General features: G+C 52.0%; 1 protein-coding gene across 1 annotated transcript in view; it reads left to right on the top strand.

Moving 5' to 3' along the window:
* CRACR2A (calcium release activated channel regulator 2A) overlaps positions 1-15,165 on the top strand; it is a 125,283-nt gene that overhangs the window by 91,560 nt on the left and 18,558 nt on the right. The window contains 5 exon segments of the mRNA XM_036864731.1: positions 1,062-1,133; positions 4,805-4,850; positions 6,850-6,956; positions 10,889-11,207; positions 15,031-15,163. Coding sequence (XP_036720626.1) covers positions 1,062-1,133; positions 4,805-4,850; positions 6,850-6,956; positions 10,889-11,207; positions 15,031-15,163 — 677 coding nt within the window.

Below are 15,165 nucleotides of genomic sequence, written 5' to 3'. Positions count from 1 at the left end.
AAAATGTCTGAACTGTGGTGCAGAGCACAGAGGGAAGGATGGAAGCAGAACTGTGCAGTTAAGCAAGGTTTATTTTCCAACATCACCCCATTCTTTATTTTTTTCCTTTCTTCTCTGAGTGGTGCTGGATTCCTCCCTAACCCCCCCTCCCCCCTTTCGGCTCTCTTCCTCCCTCCATCCCTGCCATCTTCCCTCCCCGCCCCTCCTTTCGCCCTCTCTCTTTTTTCTCTTCCCACTGCTATTTGTTGACTGCACCTCCAAGCCAGCCACTGTGTCGAGGATACAGATGTAAACAAAGAACACACAGCCCCCTGCCTTGCAGCCTGAGTTGCGCTCCAGCCACCCTGTGTATGTCTCAGCTTCTCTCTCCCCTTTCTCAAAACTCCTATGATTGACACGCTCACACTGTGATGTAAATGACGGATTATGATTGATACATTAAATCTCTGCTTTGTAGGTAGAGATAAGAAATTTTAGTCAAAGAAATGAATGCGCAACAGTGGAAATTCCAGATCTCTGGGAACAGATTGGAGACTGTTGAGGGAAGGTGGGGAAGGAAAGATAGGTCTTCAATAGCTCCTGCAAACAAACTAAACTAGCATGGGGGGGGGACGGGGGGAGGGAGAAACACCAGCTCTGCTCTCACCCTCTGAGGTTGGGCTGGAGAAGAATATTGATCTGATTCCCTGACCTCTGGTGGGGGCAGTGCAGGACCACTGGGAGCCTGAGAAAACAGTGCAGTCATCATCAAGCTGTATCCTTGGGACAGGGAGTTGGGGGTCTAGATTAGGACCCTGGCTCAGTCCTGGGTTGTCCAGGGAGAGTTATCAAACCTATTTGACTGTCTGTGTCTATAAAACAGGGATCATTTCACCTTCCAAACAGGGTGTCTGAGACGATTTGGTGAGACCTGGCTGTAAGCCCTGCATGAGGCCGTGCTCTCCAGCAGAAGGCCAGCCCAGGCACCACCTTCCAGGTCCAACTTCATCACTGCCTCGTGCCCTGGTAGCACACCCTCCCCCCCATGTCACTCATCACTGCCGTCTTGCATCCCCCTGCAGGGAAGTGTACCGCGTCACGGAGAGTCTGCAGCGGGAGAAGTCACGGCTCCTGAAACAGCTGGATTTCCTAAGGTGCGTCCGCATCCCAGAGCCTTGGGTGGGAAGGGGCACCCCCAGAGTCTTCCCTGCCTGCTGAGGGAGCACCCACATTTCCCTGGTCCCCAACATACTGTTGGGCAACTGAGCACCGCCTCTCCATTATGTTTGGTCCGTTTACACAGGTGCCCATCCCCCTCTCCAGTTTGTACCTCTGCAGGCAGGCGCTGCCTCCTTCTGCTTGGTACCTGGCACGGGACTTGCTCAGGTAGGAGGAGAACTGAATTTATGGAGCATCTAGTCCATGCCAGATGTAGTATCTCCTTCGTCTTCAACAAAACCTGGGAAGTAGGGCAGCTGTTAACACAGGGGTTAACCATCAAGGAAGCTGATATCAGAGAGACGGAGTAATTTACCAGAGTGACCCAGACGCTCGCTGCCAGAGCCGGAACTGAGTCCACAGCTAGCTGATGATCTTTCTTCTGCCGTGTTCTGTTCGTGTTTGTTGAATGAGTAAATGAATCACAAACAGAGCAGCAAGAAGGGCGTCAGGAGTGTCCTCAGCCTGTTAAGCTACCTGTAAATTCAAAGCTCATTGGTTTGGTTTGGATTATCCCCCCAAAAAAACAACCAAACCCAAACGGGTGTGGGGAAAGATGGAATGTTCAATTTTGCCTCTGAGGTTTCTAAGTTACTATACTTGCAAGAGGTCAAACACCTCTTGGGGAATAGTGATGAAATTTGGGGCCTGATTTTTAAAGTGCAGGTGGGTTTGAATTGGGTACCTTTGGAAGGTTTTTAGGTTTGTTTGTTTTTTTTTTTTAATTTGAAAGCAAGGTAAGATCACTGCATCTGGCATCTTTGATGCCAGCAAATAGAAAAGTTCTTCAAACTGAATGCATTTCAGATTTGTTTCCCTCAAGATGTGATTCCAAAGGCCGGGGAGATGGAAGTGGTCCTTGGTGGCCAAGTTCTAATCCCTGTGAGAGAAGGTCTGGATTCTCAGGAAGGCTTTAGTGAAGGCAGAGAATAAGATGTACAAGAACGAGTTTGGTTGGGTTTTTTCGCTTTTTTCTATTGTACTTAGAAAAAAATACAGGGGCAGATTCAGTGTGAAGGCGCAGGGGAGTTTGGCAAGGCAGCACTCTGCCAACACTTGTGGGTCTTTTTCGTGGAGACCAGCGTCTGTGCAGAATCCCAGCCTGAACCTTGCTGTGTGGTCCCCGAGCCAGCTGGGGAGGGCCCGGATGTGGCGGGACAGCCTACGGCAGACTCTTCCTCCACAGTGAGATCTCCGGGTGGAGACAGAGAGCCGGGGGAAACGGGCATCAGGGAGAGAGAGAGAGAGAGCTGGGTGCAGGTGGGGAGGGAGGACAGCGGGAATGGGGGGGGCGATCGGGACCACGGCCGGGGTGTGACCCAGTGGCGAGGGGCTGCCGTCCTAAGGGAAATGGGGGCACATGGAAACAGTTTCCGGGCAGGCGCTTGGTAGGAACGTGCACTTTGGAGCTGGACCTGGTTCCAGACTCAGCCCTGCCCCTCATCACCTGTGCGACCTTGAGCAGTTGTCCACCTCCTGGACATGCCTGTGTCACAGGCTTCCTGGGAGAATTGGCTGACTGGTGCGCAGCCGTCGCTGCAGGGCGGTGCCATGAAGGACGGAGGACACACGTACAGAGCAGAACATTCCCTTGCCTATCGGAGCCTCTGCATGCAGATGCTCCAGGAGACAAGAGACGAAGGCGTGGCTCCCCCGGGCTCCCCAAGTCCTCACCCAGGTGCAAGGCTGCTGACACCACTGCCCGCAGAGGGAGGGTCCTTGTGGCAGGAGGAGCTCCCTTCGCTCAGGGTTTATAAGATACTCTCCCCGCACCCCGCTACTGCCCCCACGAGCTTGTCCTGAGGCCCTGGCTGAGTGTCTGCCTGCCCATCAGATGTGTAACTGGTCCAAAACAACCCCACACGTGTTCCTGCTGTTTCCTGCAGGACCAGGGGACCGAGGCCATTACCCCAGCCCACCTCTGGTCTAACACGCAGGGTGCATGCAGCACACGTAGCCGAGTGCCTGCACACAGTAGGCGCCAGAGCACGGCCGCATTGCAATGACAAGGGCCAGACCGCCGCCGTGCCCTCTCTTCCCCTTCAAAAGTGCTGATGGTTCTGAGGCCACTGGCCGGGAGAGTCAGAGGGTCAGAGAGTCACAAAACTGGAAGGCACCCTGAGGCCACCTGGCCATCCCCTTAACCTCACGCTTTGGTAGGTAAAGTTCCCACCGTAACCTCGAGTGCGTTCTGCGGTTGCACCGCGTCCCCAAGGCCACTCAGTCCCCCACTGAAGCCCTAACGCCTCCTCCCCATCCTCACGGCAGCCAGCGCCATCCTGAGACCTTCCCCCTGTGCTCTGCCCCCCACCTCTGCCTTCACTGCTAGCCAAGGCCAGCCCCCAGCTCGTGCTCTGGAACTAGATCCCACCTTCCTCAAGGGCTACTCCTGTCTTTCTTCTCTCTCTCCTCTATTGTCAGTTTTTTCTCTTTGGGAGAGACGGACAAATGTGCTAGAATACTTCTTGTCTAATATCTCTTGTCTCCACCGGCCCATCCAGCTACTTCCCATTTCTTTCATCACTTTCAACAGAACTTTCCAAAGAGTTGTTTCCATTTACACTCGGCCGTCTCCATTTCCCAGCCTCACATTCTCAACCCTCCACCAGGCTTTTTCTCCCACTATTCCACCGAACCTGGAACCAATGACCTCCATGTTGCTTAAAATATGGGCCAGTTCTCAGGGCCCCATCCCCCAGCACATCACTCTTAGCACAGCGTTTCTAGGACTCCTTTTAAAACTTGAGTCAGGTCAGGACACTCCTCGGCCAAAGCCCACCCCCCCATGGCTTCATATCTCATTGGGATAAATTCAAAGTTCTGACAATGACCCACAGGCAGGGGATGGCAGATTCCCACCTCCCCCATCTTTCCTCTGACCTCACCCTGAGCATCTGCTCCCTCGTCTCCGTTCCCGTGGATGCACACCACGTGTCTCCCAACCCCAGGCCCTGCCCTTGCCGTTCCCTCTGCCTGTGACGCTCTTCCCCATCCCTGCTGGGCTCTCCCCTCCCCACCCCTTAAGCCTCTGCTCAGATGCCACCTCCTCAGTGAGGTCTTCCCTGACCACCCTCCATCTCTGGCCCTCTTTATGCCACTTCTTCCCCACTTTATTTTTCTCAATAGCAATGAAATACAAATGCCCTGGGGGCAGGAACTTTTTCTTCCATTCCTTGGCGTAGCCCTGACAGCTGGAGCCGTGCCCGGCACACAGTGTGGGCTCAGGGAGACACGTGTGGCATGCAGGCACGCGTGCACTCATGAATGAAAGGTTTAGAGAAGGGGGGGCAAGAGCAAGTTCAAGGCGGAGCTGGACCACCTGGTCAGCTCTGTGGAAGGCTCCCTTAGTGATCAGATGGACCAGTGCAGGGTCCTGAAGGGCCCTGGGTGTCACAAGGCCATTCTGTCTATCCCCCTGCCTCTGACCTGACTTATACACAATTACCCTCTGCCCTTAGCCACAATCCCTAAGGAAAGTGGTTCCACGCCCTCCCCGGGCCTTCCATGCCTGGCCTTCCTCTGTACCCATCTGACCGTCAAACCAATGCTATTGGATCTGTTGACTGCAAGCCCCATGTTTGAATAGATTCCCCTTTTCCATCCACAGGGAGAGGAACAAGCATCTTCGGGATGAACGGGACATATGTTTTCAGGTAATTGGCCAGTGCCCCCTACCCTGGGGGAAGACAAAGCCTGGGGTCCAGTGGCAGCCAGACCTGCGCTGGGACTGGCCCAAGAAGATCCTGAGGCTTGGAATCTGGTCACTCCTTTGTGTGGGCAGGACGGTGGCATAAGATTTTTTGAAAATAGTAAAAATTCAGGTTGACCTATAGGGTCATAGTGTGTTAATTTTCCGTGAAGTGACACACTTTCCCCTTGGCATCACGAGACTGGAATACTTGGGAGGGTCCCACATTTCTTGGATGTAGAAATGATCGTTCCATCCATGAGACGGTGCAGTTGAAACGGCACCATCACTTTTAAACCAAAATGCTCAGTTTTTTTCTTCATTAACATTTTGATCTTTTGATGAAAATTTTTCATTTTTACACTGTCGTAGAAAGAATTAAAAATGTATATTTCATCATTTACATAGTTGATTTTATGTACAATTTTTTTACCCTATGGGGACCCATGCTTCTCTGAACCTGAGTGCCACACTTACATACTTTCTCAAACAGCATGAAAATCCTGTATTTATTTAAAGAATTTCACTTCCGGCTGCGTTAAACAGAATCTAGGATTTCTCATTCCCCTAACATCCTCCCCTTTAGACAGTAGCTGTGGAAGCTCTGAAGGGAAGAAAAAGGCGGGCAGGATGGATTGATGTGACATTCTGATTATCAGGATTATCGCACCGTGAATTTCACGTGTGTCCTCAGGCAAATCATTAGCCTCCTTGGACCATGACCCCAGTCATCACATGAGGAAAGAGAATCTCTCCTTTTTTCCATATTGTAGGGATTTTTGTGTGTGTGAAAAACTCTTGGAAAGGAAGGTCTTGCACTGGACCCTCAGCTGTTCAGTGCCCTAAATGCAGTCAGTACACGGCAGCTAGTTTGCCCCGGATTCGGTGCAACCTAGTTTATAAGTGCAAATCCTTTAGGGACCTTGTACATCACAATGTCTTTCCTACCACTGGCTGTCAGCAACATGTCTCTGCCGCCCACCTATGTGTACTATCAGAGCAAGACTTAAGCCTACACATGTTTGTTTGATGGTGGTAATGGTTATAATTGTTTAAGAAGTAACACTGAATTTATTTTAAAACTTCCTAACAAATGTCACCCTAATCCCTTGACCTCGCTTCCCTTCACCTGCCAAACTCATTCTGCTTTGAGAAGGGAATGGAATGAAGGGAATAAGAACCCTCGTGGGGAATAGAAGAAAGAGGGATAAAATCATGTTCATGCCGAATCACAATTAAAGATTAAGTTGGGATGACAGCCATACCTTCGGGGGCCCTGGGAGCACTGCAACCCCTCCTTGTTTCAGGAAGGATCCCTAGGAACCACGGGGCTGGCTGGTTTATGAGAGATTCTTCCTGTGATCTAACCCCCCCCCCTTATCTGGAAGACATCTGTCAGGGGAGCCCTGGCGAGGCAGGTGTAAGTCCCCCACTCCTCCCAGTCTCTCCATTGCAGATACGGGAGCAATTTACCTACAGCCAGCCTACTTCCACGAAAGATCTGAAATACCCTGTCCTAGCTTCGTAGCTGTGGACAAGGCACTGGGTTCATTGATCCTCCTATCTGGGGGGTTGGAAATAAAGAGGGATTGAAGCCCCACTGAAGAGTGTGTATGATTTAAAGATGCACAGAGTTTTTTCTGCCCATAAATATTTTTCCTATGCATCACACATTTAGCTTGTCCTCTTGCAAATTATCACTACTCCTGGGAAGGGTAACCTGGCAGACCCCAGGCTCGAAACTTTGATTAGCTTATTAGACGGGAGATGGAGGAATTATGGTGAGAGATGACAGCAAAAGGAAAGAGTGGGTGAAGGCTAGCTGGGAGCCCAGGCCATCACTTGCTTCCTTTAGAGTTTTATTTCAAGCCTGAACTATGAGGTGGGGAAATTGAGCCCTTTTCCGCTCCAACGTTGGGACAAATCAGTAGGCGCGGATCTGAGGGCATTTTGTGTCTCTACAGAAAGACAAGGCAGCCAAGGCAAACACAGCTGCTCCCAAGGCGAGCCAGAAGCAGCGATCTGGCTCTGTGATCGGCCAGTACATGGATGGCAGAGGGGTGCGCAGAAGGTAAGGCACCCCGCTGGGCTCCTTCATTGCCTGTTCCTTGGTCTTGCAAGGTTGGGAGTAGGCTGTGAGCCCAAGCTGAGTGCAGACTGGCGCTGGCGGGAAGCCTGGGGTCAGCCACTGTCGCTCCCCTTGAATCTTGGAGGACGCGTGCCTTCCTGTTCTGACATCTAGTTGCAGGGCAAGCACTGAGGACAGGCCATTGTCTCCTGACACCGCCTCAGGTTCCTGCCAGGGAGCGCTGAAGAGGGGCTGCAGATCAGCAGAGGGACAGAGGGGGTGGGAGGAGGAGGGGTCAGAGAGAGGGAGGGAGTGCGTGCTGGGCCGGGCTCTGCTGTCTGTTGAGCAGAATGGATGCTCTCGGTTTTCCAGGGACAAGACTGCATGAGTCTGAAGGGTAATTAGAGTGTAGTACGGAATCTCCAATCGTTGAAGTCCTTTACAGATGAGAATGGGGCCTGTACCTGACAGACTCCTTTCAATAATTCATATTTAATTAACTCAGGGATAACATGCTTGGTTGTTGTTGGACAGCACACGATTGCCTTTAAGTCCCCAGAGGGGTGGCCCGTTGCTCCCCGAAGGAGGCTCGCCAGCCTCCCGCCCCTACCCGTGCCCTGTCTTCTCTGGGGCGCGTGCTTCATCCCATGGATGGCCACAGAGAGGTGGAGGCTGCCGGATCCCCAAGTATCAAACCCGGGACAAAGTGTGTGAATTTGCTCATCCGGGAGACCCTGAGGACAGCAAGCATGACATAGACAGGTATGCCAAGCGGAGGTGACCTGGGGATGTCGATCCGCTGATGGGTCAAGACCTTGAACCTGGTCATCGTGGATTCCTCTTCTAAATAGCTGAACCAGGAGACACAACATGGGAGCCAAATTCCTGCAGCAACAGTTCACCTGTTGGTTCCTCGGAATGGAATATGTGCTTCCAACAAGCAGAGACCGATTGCCTACTCTGTACCTGACATTCTCTGAGTTCTGTGAAGCCTCCAAATATCAATTAGACATGAGTCCTGCCCTTAATATCCATTATTGAGTGCCTGCTGTGTGCAAGACTCAGTGCCGTGTGCTGGGGATACGGGGTGAACAAAATAGACCCCATCTCTGCTTTCGTGGAGCTTATAATTGTGTGGAGGAAACAGACGATAATTGATGAGTAATCGATAAATTGCAAACCCCGAATTCCCATGCAGACCTTGTCAGAGGTGACTGCTCTCTGCTGCTGGTACATAGCATTTTGTGGCAAAACCGAAAAGGAGCTTAGTCATGCTAAGCGGAAGGTATTCCAGAACGTAATAGTGCTTGAGAATTTCCCAAGTAAGAAGCTTTTGCCAAGAAACGCTTCATTTAGGGTCATTTCAGTGTCCATTTCTTTTCTAGTTGCAAGGCCTTTGAAAAGCCATGCTCTGCATCTGTGCGCGTGCATACTTGCTCACAACACGTGCTCACACGTGTGCACTCGTGTGCGTGAGCAGAGTGAAAGCAGATGGGAACACTAATTGTGTGCTAAAGTGGCTAGGCACTTAGTAGGTTCGTCAGAATGTAGAAGAAATTTGTTGGAAAGATGACAGTCAGTTTCTGTAAAACGCTGACTTTATAAATAAGTGTAACAGTCCTTGGATTGCTACAAATCCTTTATTTTATATCAAGGGATCCAAACTAAGTCAGCACTTTTGTGAGCAAGCGCTATACCTTAATTTATCTTTCAGAAGTGTCCAGAGTTCAGAACAGTGATACTCGCATTTTTTTCTTTTTTTTTTCTGTTTTTGGTCCTTAGGGGCCAGAAATGCTAGAAGCTGGGGGACGGGAGTTGGGGCAAAGTGAAGGGGCTTCCCCTGTTCTGCATATTCTGTGTCCTTCGCCCACTTTCGCCTCACCCCCGCATCCTGCTCTATTTTCTAATTCTCGAGAGTGTGTGTGTGTGTGTGTGTGTGTTTCGATTCTGGACTCAAGTTCCTCCCCGTAAAACAGTCCTCAGCTTGACTTGTTCATAAAGGCCTGAGAAGGGGCCGCACCAGGAGGGCCCGTGGGGCCTTTGCTCGCAAACCTTGGGGACACAGCCCGTGCCCTGGACCCACGTCTGGTGCCCGACCCCTCCACACCTCCTGCTGCTTCTCCTTGTTCTGGATGCTCAGGTGCTTCTGGAAGCAAACGTGCACTCAGGCCTCTGAGGCCACTCACTCCTGATCCTAAGGAGAAAGGAAGGAGAAGCGGGTGGAGGGCTTCCTTCCCACCCTGAGCTGGTGGTGGACGCTTGCCGTGCTGGGGTCCCTCCCAGAGCAGTGGTCCCCCTCGCCTGCATCCCTGAGGGCTGCTTCCCTAACAGGTCTGGTTTAGGCACTGGCTTACTGGGGAGGTGGGCAGGGCGGAAGGGTGAGGAAACAGGCCTGGTGAGTTGGCGTCTTACCTGGGGACACACAGCTGGTAAGGGCTGGCATGGGACCAGGGCAAAGGCCACCGACTGTTAACCCGGGATGCTTTGTTTCCACATCTGTTATGCTCCTTTCTTCACACCTTTACTTCTCCTTTGTGGCACTTCCCACAACCTGAAACAGTGTAGTGAGTGTGTCACGACTGCTCTAGCCCTGCTAAGACAAGCGCTCCACGAGGACGGGGGCTGTGTGCATCTGCTGCTGGCTGTCATTAGCTTAATACCTGGGAGCCAGCATCCCCTTCACCTTCATCATCATCCCCTTCACCTTCATCATCATCCCCTTCACCTTCATCACCTTCACCTTCATCTTCATCATCATCACCTTCACCTTCATCATCATCCCCTTCACCTTCATCACCTTCACCTTCACCTTCATCATCACCTTCACCTTCATCACCTTCACCTTCACCTTCATCACCTTCACCTTCATCATCATCACCTTCACCTTCATCATCACCTTCACCTTCATCACCTTCACCTTCATCATCATCACCTTCACCTTCATCATCACCTTCACCTTCAGCATCATCCCCTTCACCTTCATCATCCCCTTCACCTTCATCATCACCTTCACCTTCACCACCTTTACCTTCATCATCATCACCTTCACCTTCACCTTTACCACCTTCACCTTCATCATCATCCCCTTCACCTTCATCATCACCTTCACCTTCATCACCTTCACCTTCACCTTCATCACCTTCACCTTCATCATCATCACCTTCACCTTCATCATCACCTTCACCTTCATCACCTTCACCTTCATCACCTTCACCTTCATCATCATCACCTTCACCTTCATCATCACCTTCACCTTCAGCATCATCCCCTTCACCTTCACCACCTTTACCTTCATCATCATCACCTTCATCACCTTCACCTTCATCACCTTCACCTTCACCTTTACCACCTTCACCTTCATCATCATCCCCTTCACCTTCATCATCACCTTCACCTTCATCATCACCTTCACCTTTATCATCATCCCCTTCACGTTCACCACCTTCGCCTTCATCATCACCTTCACCTTTATCAGCATCCCCTTCACGTTCACCACCTTCGCCTTCATCATCGTCCCCTTCACCTTCATCATCACCTTCACCTTCATCACCTTCACTTTCATCACCTTCACCTTCATCTTCATCACCTTCACCTTCACCACCTTCACCTTCAGCATCATCCCCTTCACCTTCATCATCACTTCACCTTCACCACCTTCACCTTCATCACCTTCGCCTTCATCATCATCACCTTCACCTTCATCACCTTCACCTTTACCACCTTCACCTTCATCATCACCTTCACCTTCATCTCACCTTCATCATAAGGACATTGAATGAATGAGCTAAGCAATGCTTGGTCTGGTTTTCCTTTTCTTGGCTCCTCTCGGCCCCCCAAAAGTGTGCTCCTCAACTATCTGTTTGTCACAGACCCCCAGCTTCCATTCAGATACATTTTATGATATTCTCCCCAATCTTCATTCTTCTCCAAAACAGCCAGTCAGAGGAGGAAGAAGAAGTGTTTGGCATCCTGAGGAGGAGAAGCTCCCTGGGCCTGAGTGGGTACCCGCTTATGGAAGAGGGGCCGGGGACCGGGGGTCTGGGCCCCCAGCCGCTCCGCAGAATCATCTCCATTGAAGAGGACCCGCTGCCTCAGCTGCTGGGGGGCGGCTTTGAGCAGCCACTGGACAAATGCCCGGAAGAAGGGGAGGCCTCTGACGAGGGAGTGGAGGGACAAATTGGGCCGTCCCGACCTCTGGGAATCACGCCTGCGTCTCCCCGAGGGCAGCCCGTCGGAAAAGAAACCCTGTCTAAGGTAAGGGTGCATCCCACGCTGGCTTGTAGGTCACTCTGTGCCTTGTTCCTCGAGTGTGAGCCCAAGAGCCCCAAGGCCACTCAGGAAGCCAGACTCAGCAGGCCTGGTGATGCACCAAATTTGTGTCCCTCGGGTACCACCCTTCTCTGCTCTGCCGAGTGTCATGATGGAGACTCGGGGGTCTGGGGACACTCTCCTAACAACTTCTGTTGTTGGCCCCTATGTGTTTTTTTCTGATTCAGATTCTGCATTTATAGAGTAAGACAGAGCCTCTGCTGGGCAATTAGCGTCAGCTGTCACATGCTTTAAAAATGGTACCTCTTCTGGTCCGTTCTGTAACCACTCCCTGCAGGCCAGTCCCTGCTGGGGAAGTCTGCACACCATCGCCTTTCTCTTGGTTCCTAATCAGCTCGCCTCCTGCTCCTCCCGGCGGTGTGACCCTCCACTCCCACCCTCCATCCCCGCGCCCCCCACCAGCTCTCCCTGCTGAGTTCTCCGGGAGAAGGAGGCCGCAGGGACCGTCCTCCTCTGGATCACTGCGGATGCTCCTCACCTTGTCTGTGACCCAGGCCTTGGAATTGGCTCCTCAGCCCTCCCCCTGCCCGCCACTGGACCCTCTAGAACAGTTCCCTCACCCTGTGGCGGCCTTCAGAGCTGAGCGGTCCGAGTGATGCGTTAGCAGGCGTGCCAACGAGCCCTCTCCAGCCCCTGCACAGGGACTTCTTGGCCTCGGTTATCATTCTTGGGCCCGGATTAAGATTCATGCCTACAGACCACTCCTCTGAAGGGCCCTGGGCCAAGGGAGGGGGGAGAACTTGGTGGGTGGGGCCCTTGGTGGGGCATCCCTCCGACACCACCTTGTACATCCCCAAAAGTGCACAGACTACACTTGCTGGCAGTGGGCACAAATGGGGCTTTAAATACCCCACAATAGCCCCCCAAATGTGAAAGAAGTGTTAAGAGGTCCACGGGAGACGGGGTGAAGGGAGAGACTGAGCATCCGTGTCTGCCGTGGCATCTGATCCTCGCAGTTGTCAGATGAGGGGCATCAGAGATCTGTTCTCCCCTTAGGCAGGTGGGGAAGTAGAGCACAGAGCGAGGAAGCCCACCCAGCCCGCAGTGATGGGAGCCCAGCCTTCTCACCCACCGCTCTGCATCCCCACCGGCTGCACCGAGATGCGCTGCCGTTTAGCTGGGACGGAAACTGCAGCAGAGAGGAAATGCATCTGCTGGAAGTCAGTCACACAGCAGCCTCAACAGAGGGTCCCTTGCAAGGCCGCTGAGCCATCAATTGGTACCAGCTTTCGGGAAAGTAGTTTGATAACAGGGATCACGAACTTTAAAGGTCCGCCGCCTTTGAACCAGCCCTCCTACTTCTAGCAACCTTTCCTAAGGAAATAACCAAAATCAGACAAAAATTTAATTCAAGAATGTAAGTACATAAGAGCAATTGAAAAAACAACAATAGGGACATAAATTTGACTATATTAATTTAATAGAATGTTATATAGTGCTATTAAAAATCACATTTTTGGAAAACTTCAGTGACTCAGAAATATTTATATATAATTTAATAACATAGGAACAAATAGAAAATTATACATAAATTTATATTATATATAATAATATAAATAAAGTATACATAGTATATCAGATTTCTCTCAAAAAACATATATTGATTCATCTATATAAAAAAAGAAGCCTGGGGCTTCCCTGGTGGCGCAGTGGTTGAGAATCTGCCTGCTAATGCAGGGGACACGGGTTCGAGCCCTGGTCTGGGAAGATCCCACATGCCGCGGAGCAACTAGGCCTGTGAGCCAGAACTACTGAGCCTGCGCATCTGGAGCTTGTGCTCCGCAGCAAGAGAGGCCACGATAGTGAGAGGCCCGCGCACCGCAATGAAGAGTGGCCCCCGCTTGCCGCAACTGGAGAAAGCCCTCGCACAGAAACGAAGACCCAACACAACCAAAAATAAATAAATAAATAAAATTAAAATGCAAAAAATAAATAAATAAAGAGCTATTCTTTAAAAAAAAAAAAAAGGAAAGAAGCCTGGAAGAAATGCATCCAAATAGGAATAGTGACCATTTCAGGGTTGGGGGGTAAATTATGAATAGTTATTAATTTCCCCTCTGCTAAGTTTCCTAATTTTAGAAATTAGTATGTATTACTTTCATTTTTTAAAGCTTTTAAAAAAAAAAACAAAAAACAGTGGTGGGAAGGAGGGTGAGAGCAGATCCCCTGACTTGCCAGTGGAGGGAGACTTTCTCCAGCCCCTCCCCACAATTTTGTTGTCTCACTGTCGTTCACGGGCAGGTGGATTGTCCCCCAGGTTAAGGGCAAGAACTGGAATAGCTTCGCTGCTCCTGTGAGGTGGGTCCTTCCCCCAACCGAACCATCACCGGGTTGATCGTATCCTGTCTGCGGGATAAGCGTCCTGCGAGAGGTGGGGGCCGGGTGAGGGGAGCGCAGAGCGAGGTCAGCCACTGCCTCTGCAGCCAAGGCCAGCTCCTCCCACCGTCCCCGGGCCTCCGGTGGACCAATGGCTGCGCTGAGCTTTAGTCTCAAACAAAGGACGAATGGAGCACAAGCCTGGCAGAGAGTGGCGCTTGTGCATTGCAGGAACAAAGAGACTGGGGCCAGGGCAGCGTTTCTGAGTGTGGGTTTCTCTCTTTTTTTTTTTTTTTGAAGTTGGGTTTAAATTCCTGTAATTGACCTTGAATTCCCTCCTAAGTACAGCATGGAATTGATTTCTCCCCAAAAGGCTGTTAATGGCTTTTCTCTGAAATTCAAGTACTGCTAATATCTGCTGCTCCTCCACGATGGTATTTGCTCAGTGAGAGGAGCTAATTCCCCCCAAATCCACTTCCAAACAGATTCTAACAAGCCTCCTTATCTGGCCTGGCAGTGCTGGGCTGGGCCTGAAGGCAGGATTTGGGGGAGCGTGCGGCTTTCTGGACTTAATGACCATTCGGAGGAAGGACCCTGTGCTGGTCTTCACTCTGCCTCTCGCTCACCCAGCATCCTGGAGCAAGTCCATTTCCCGCTGGGCTGTAGCGTGCCAGAGTAACAGGCAGGCCAGCTCCCAGTCTCTTCCGCTGCTGGCTGGAGAAGCAGCACCATGACTGTGTTCTGGAAAGTTCTTCCCGTAGCCTGGCATCTTGGGATTTCCCAAGCTACTGAGTGGAGCCTGTCTTGCCTTATTTCCAGGGCAGGCAGGGACCCTAGATGGAAGGTGAGCTGGGACAGAAGGGCAGCATGCAGGGAGGCGAGCGTGTCCTCCCTCCGGTCCGGGCTTTCAGTGACGGGGCAGAAACGAGAGGCCCGACCCCAGCCTGGGATGCGTCTGCCCCCGAGTTATAGACAAGCCGTCTTTTTCTCTCTCCCCTTCCCCTGCAAACACCCCACCTTGTCCTCCCCACACCCCCCCTTGCAGAGAATCTCTGCTTCCCCCTTAAGCCCCAGCCCAGAGCCCCCCGCACCCCGAGACCCTGGACTCCTCGTCCGTGCTCTGGGCACTGGGAACATCGTGCCGTGACTATCTGTACACGTGGCCGCCTTCCCTCCACCACACACCCGGCCCAGCACAGGGCCTGCGGCGCAGCACGTGGGCAACAGTGGTGGTGGAATGAAGGTCTCTCTTCCCGCTGCTGAAGCTGGAAGGAGCCTCAGTGCCCCAAGCCCGAAGCTTCCCGCATCCAAGGCCCGAGCAGCCTCCCCGGTGCTGGTTGCGGGCCCCTCCCCGGACACCGCAGGGACAGGTCAGGGGCAGGGGTGGCAGGCGGCCGTCCCAGCATTTGACCCTACTGTCTGTCTTCCACAGGAGGAAGGTTCTGTGTCCACCCCAGACCGGCTCTTCAAGATCGTGTTTGTGGGCAATTCCTCCGTGGGGAAGACGTCCTTCCTGAGCCGGTTCTGCGACGGCAGTTTCTCCCCGGGTTCAGCGGCCACCGTGGGT

Source organism: Balaenoptera musculus, chromosome 10 (genome assembly GCF_009873245.2).
Source record: "Balaenoptera musculus isolate JJ_BM4_2016_0621 chromosome 10, mBalMus1.pri.v3, whole genome shotgun sequence".
Lineage (NCBI taxonomy): Eukaryota > Metazoa > Chordata > Mammalia > Artiodactyla > Balaenopteridae > Balaenoptera > Balaenoptera musculus.
Note: the sequence above shows the minus strand (reverse complement) of the source record. Positions and strands in the feature narration are given on the sequence as shown.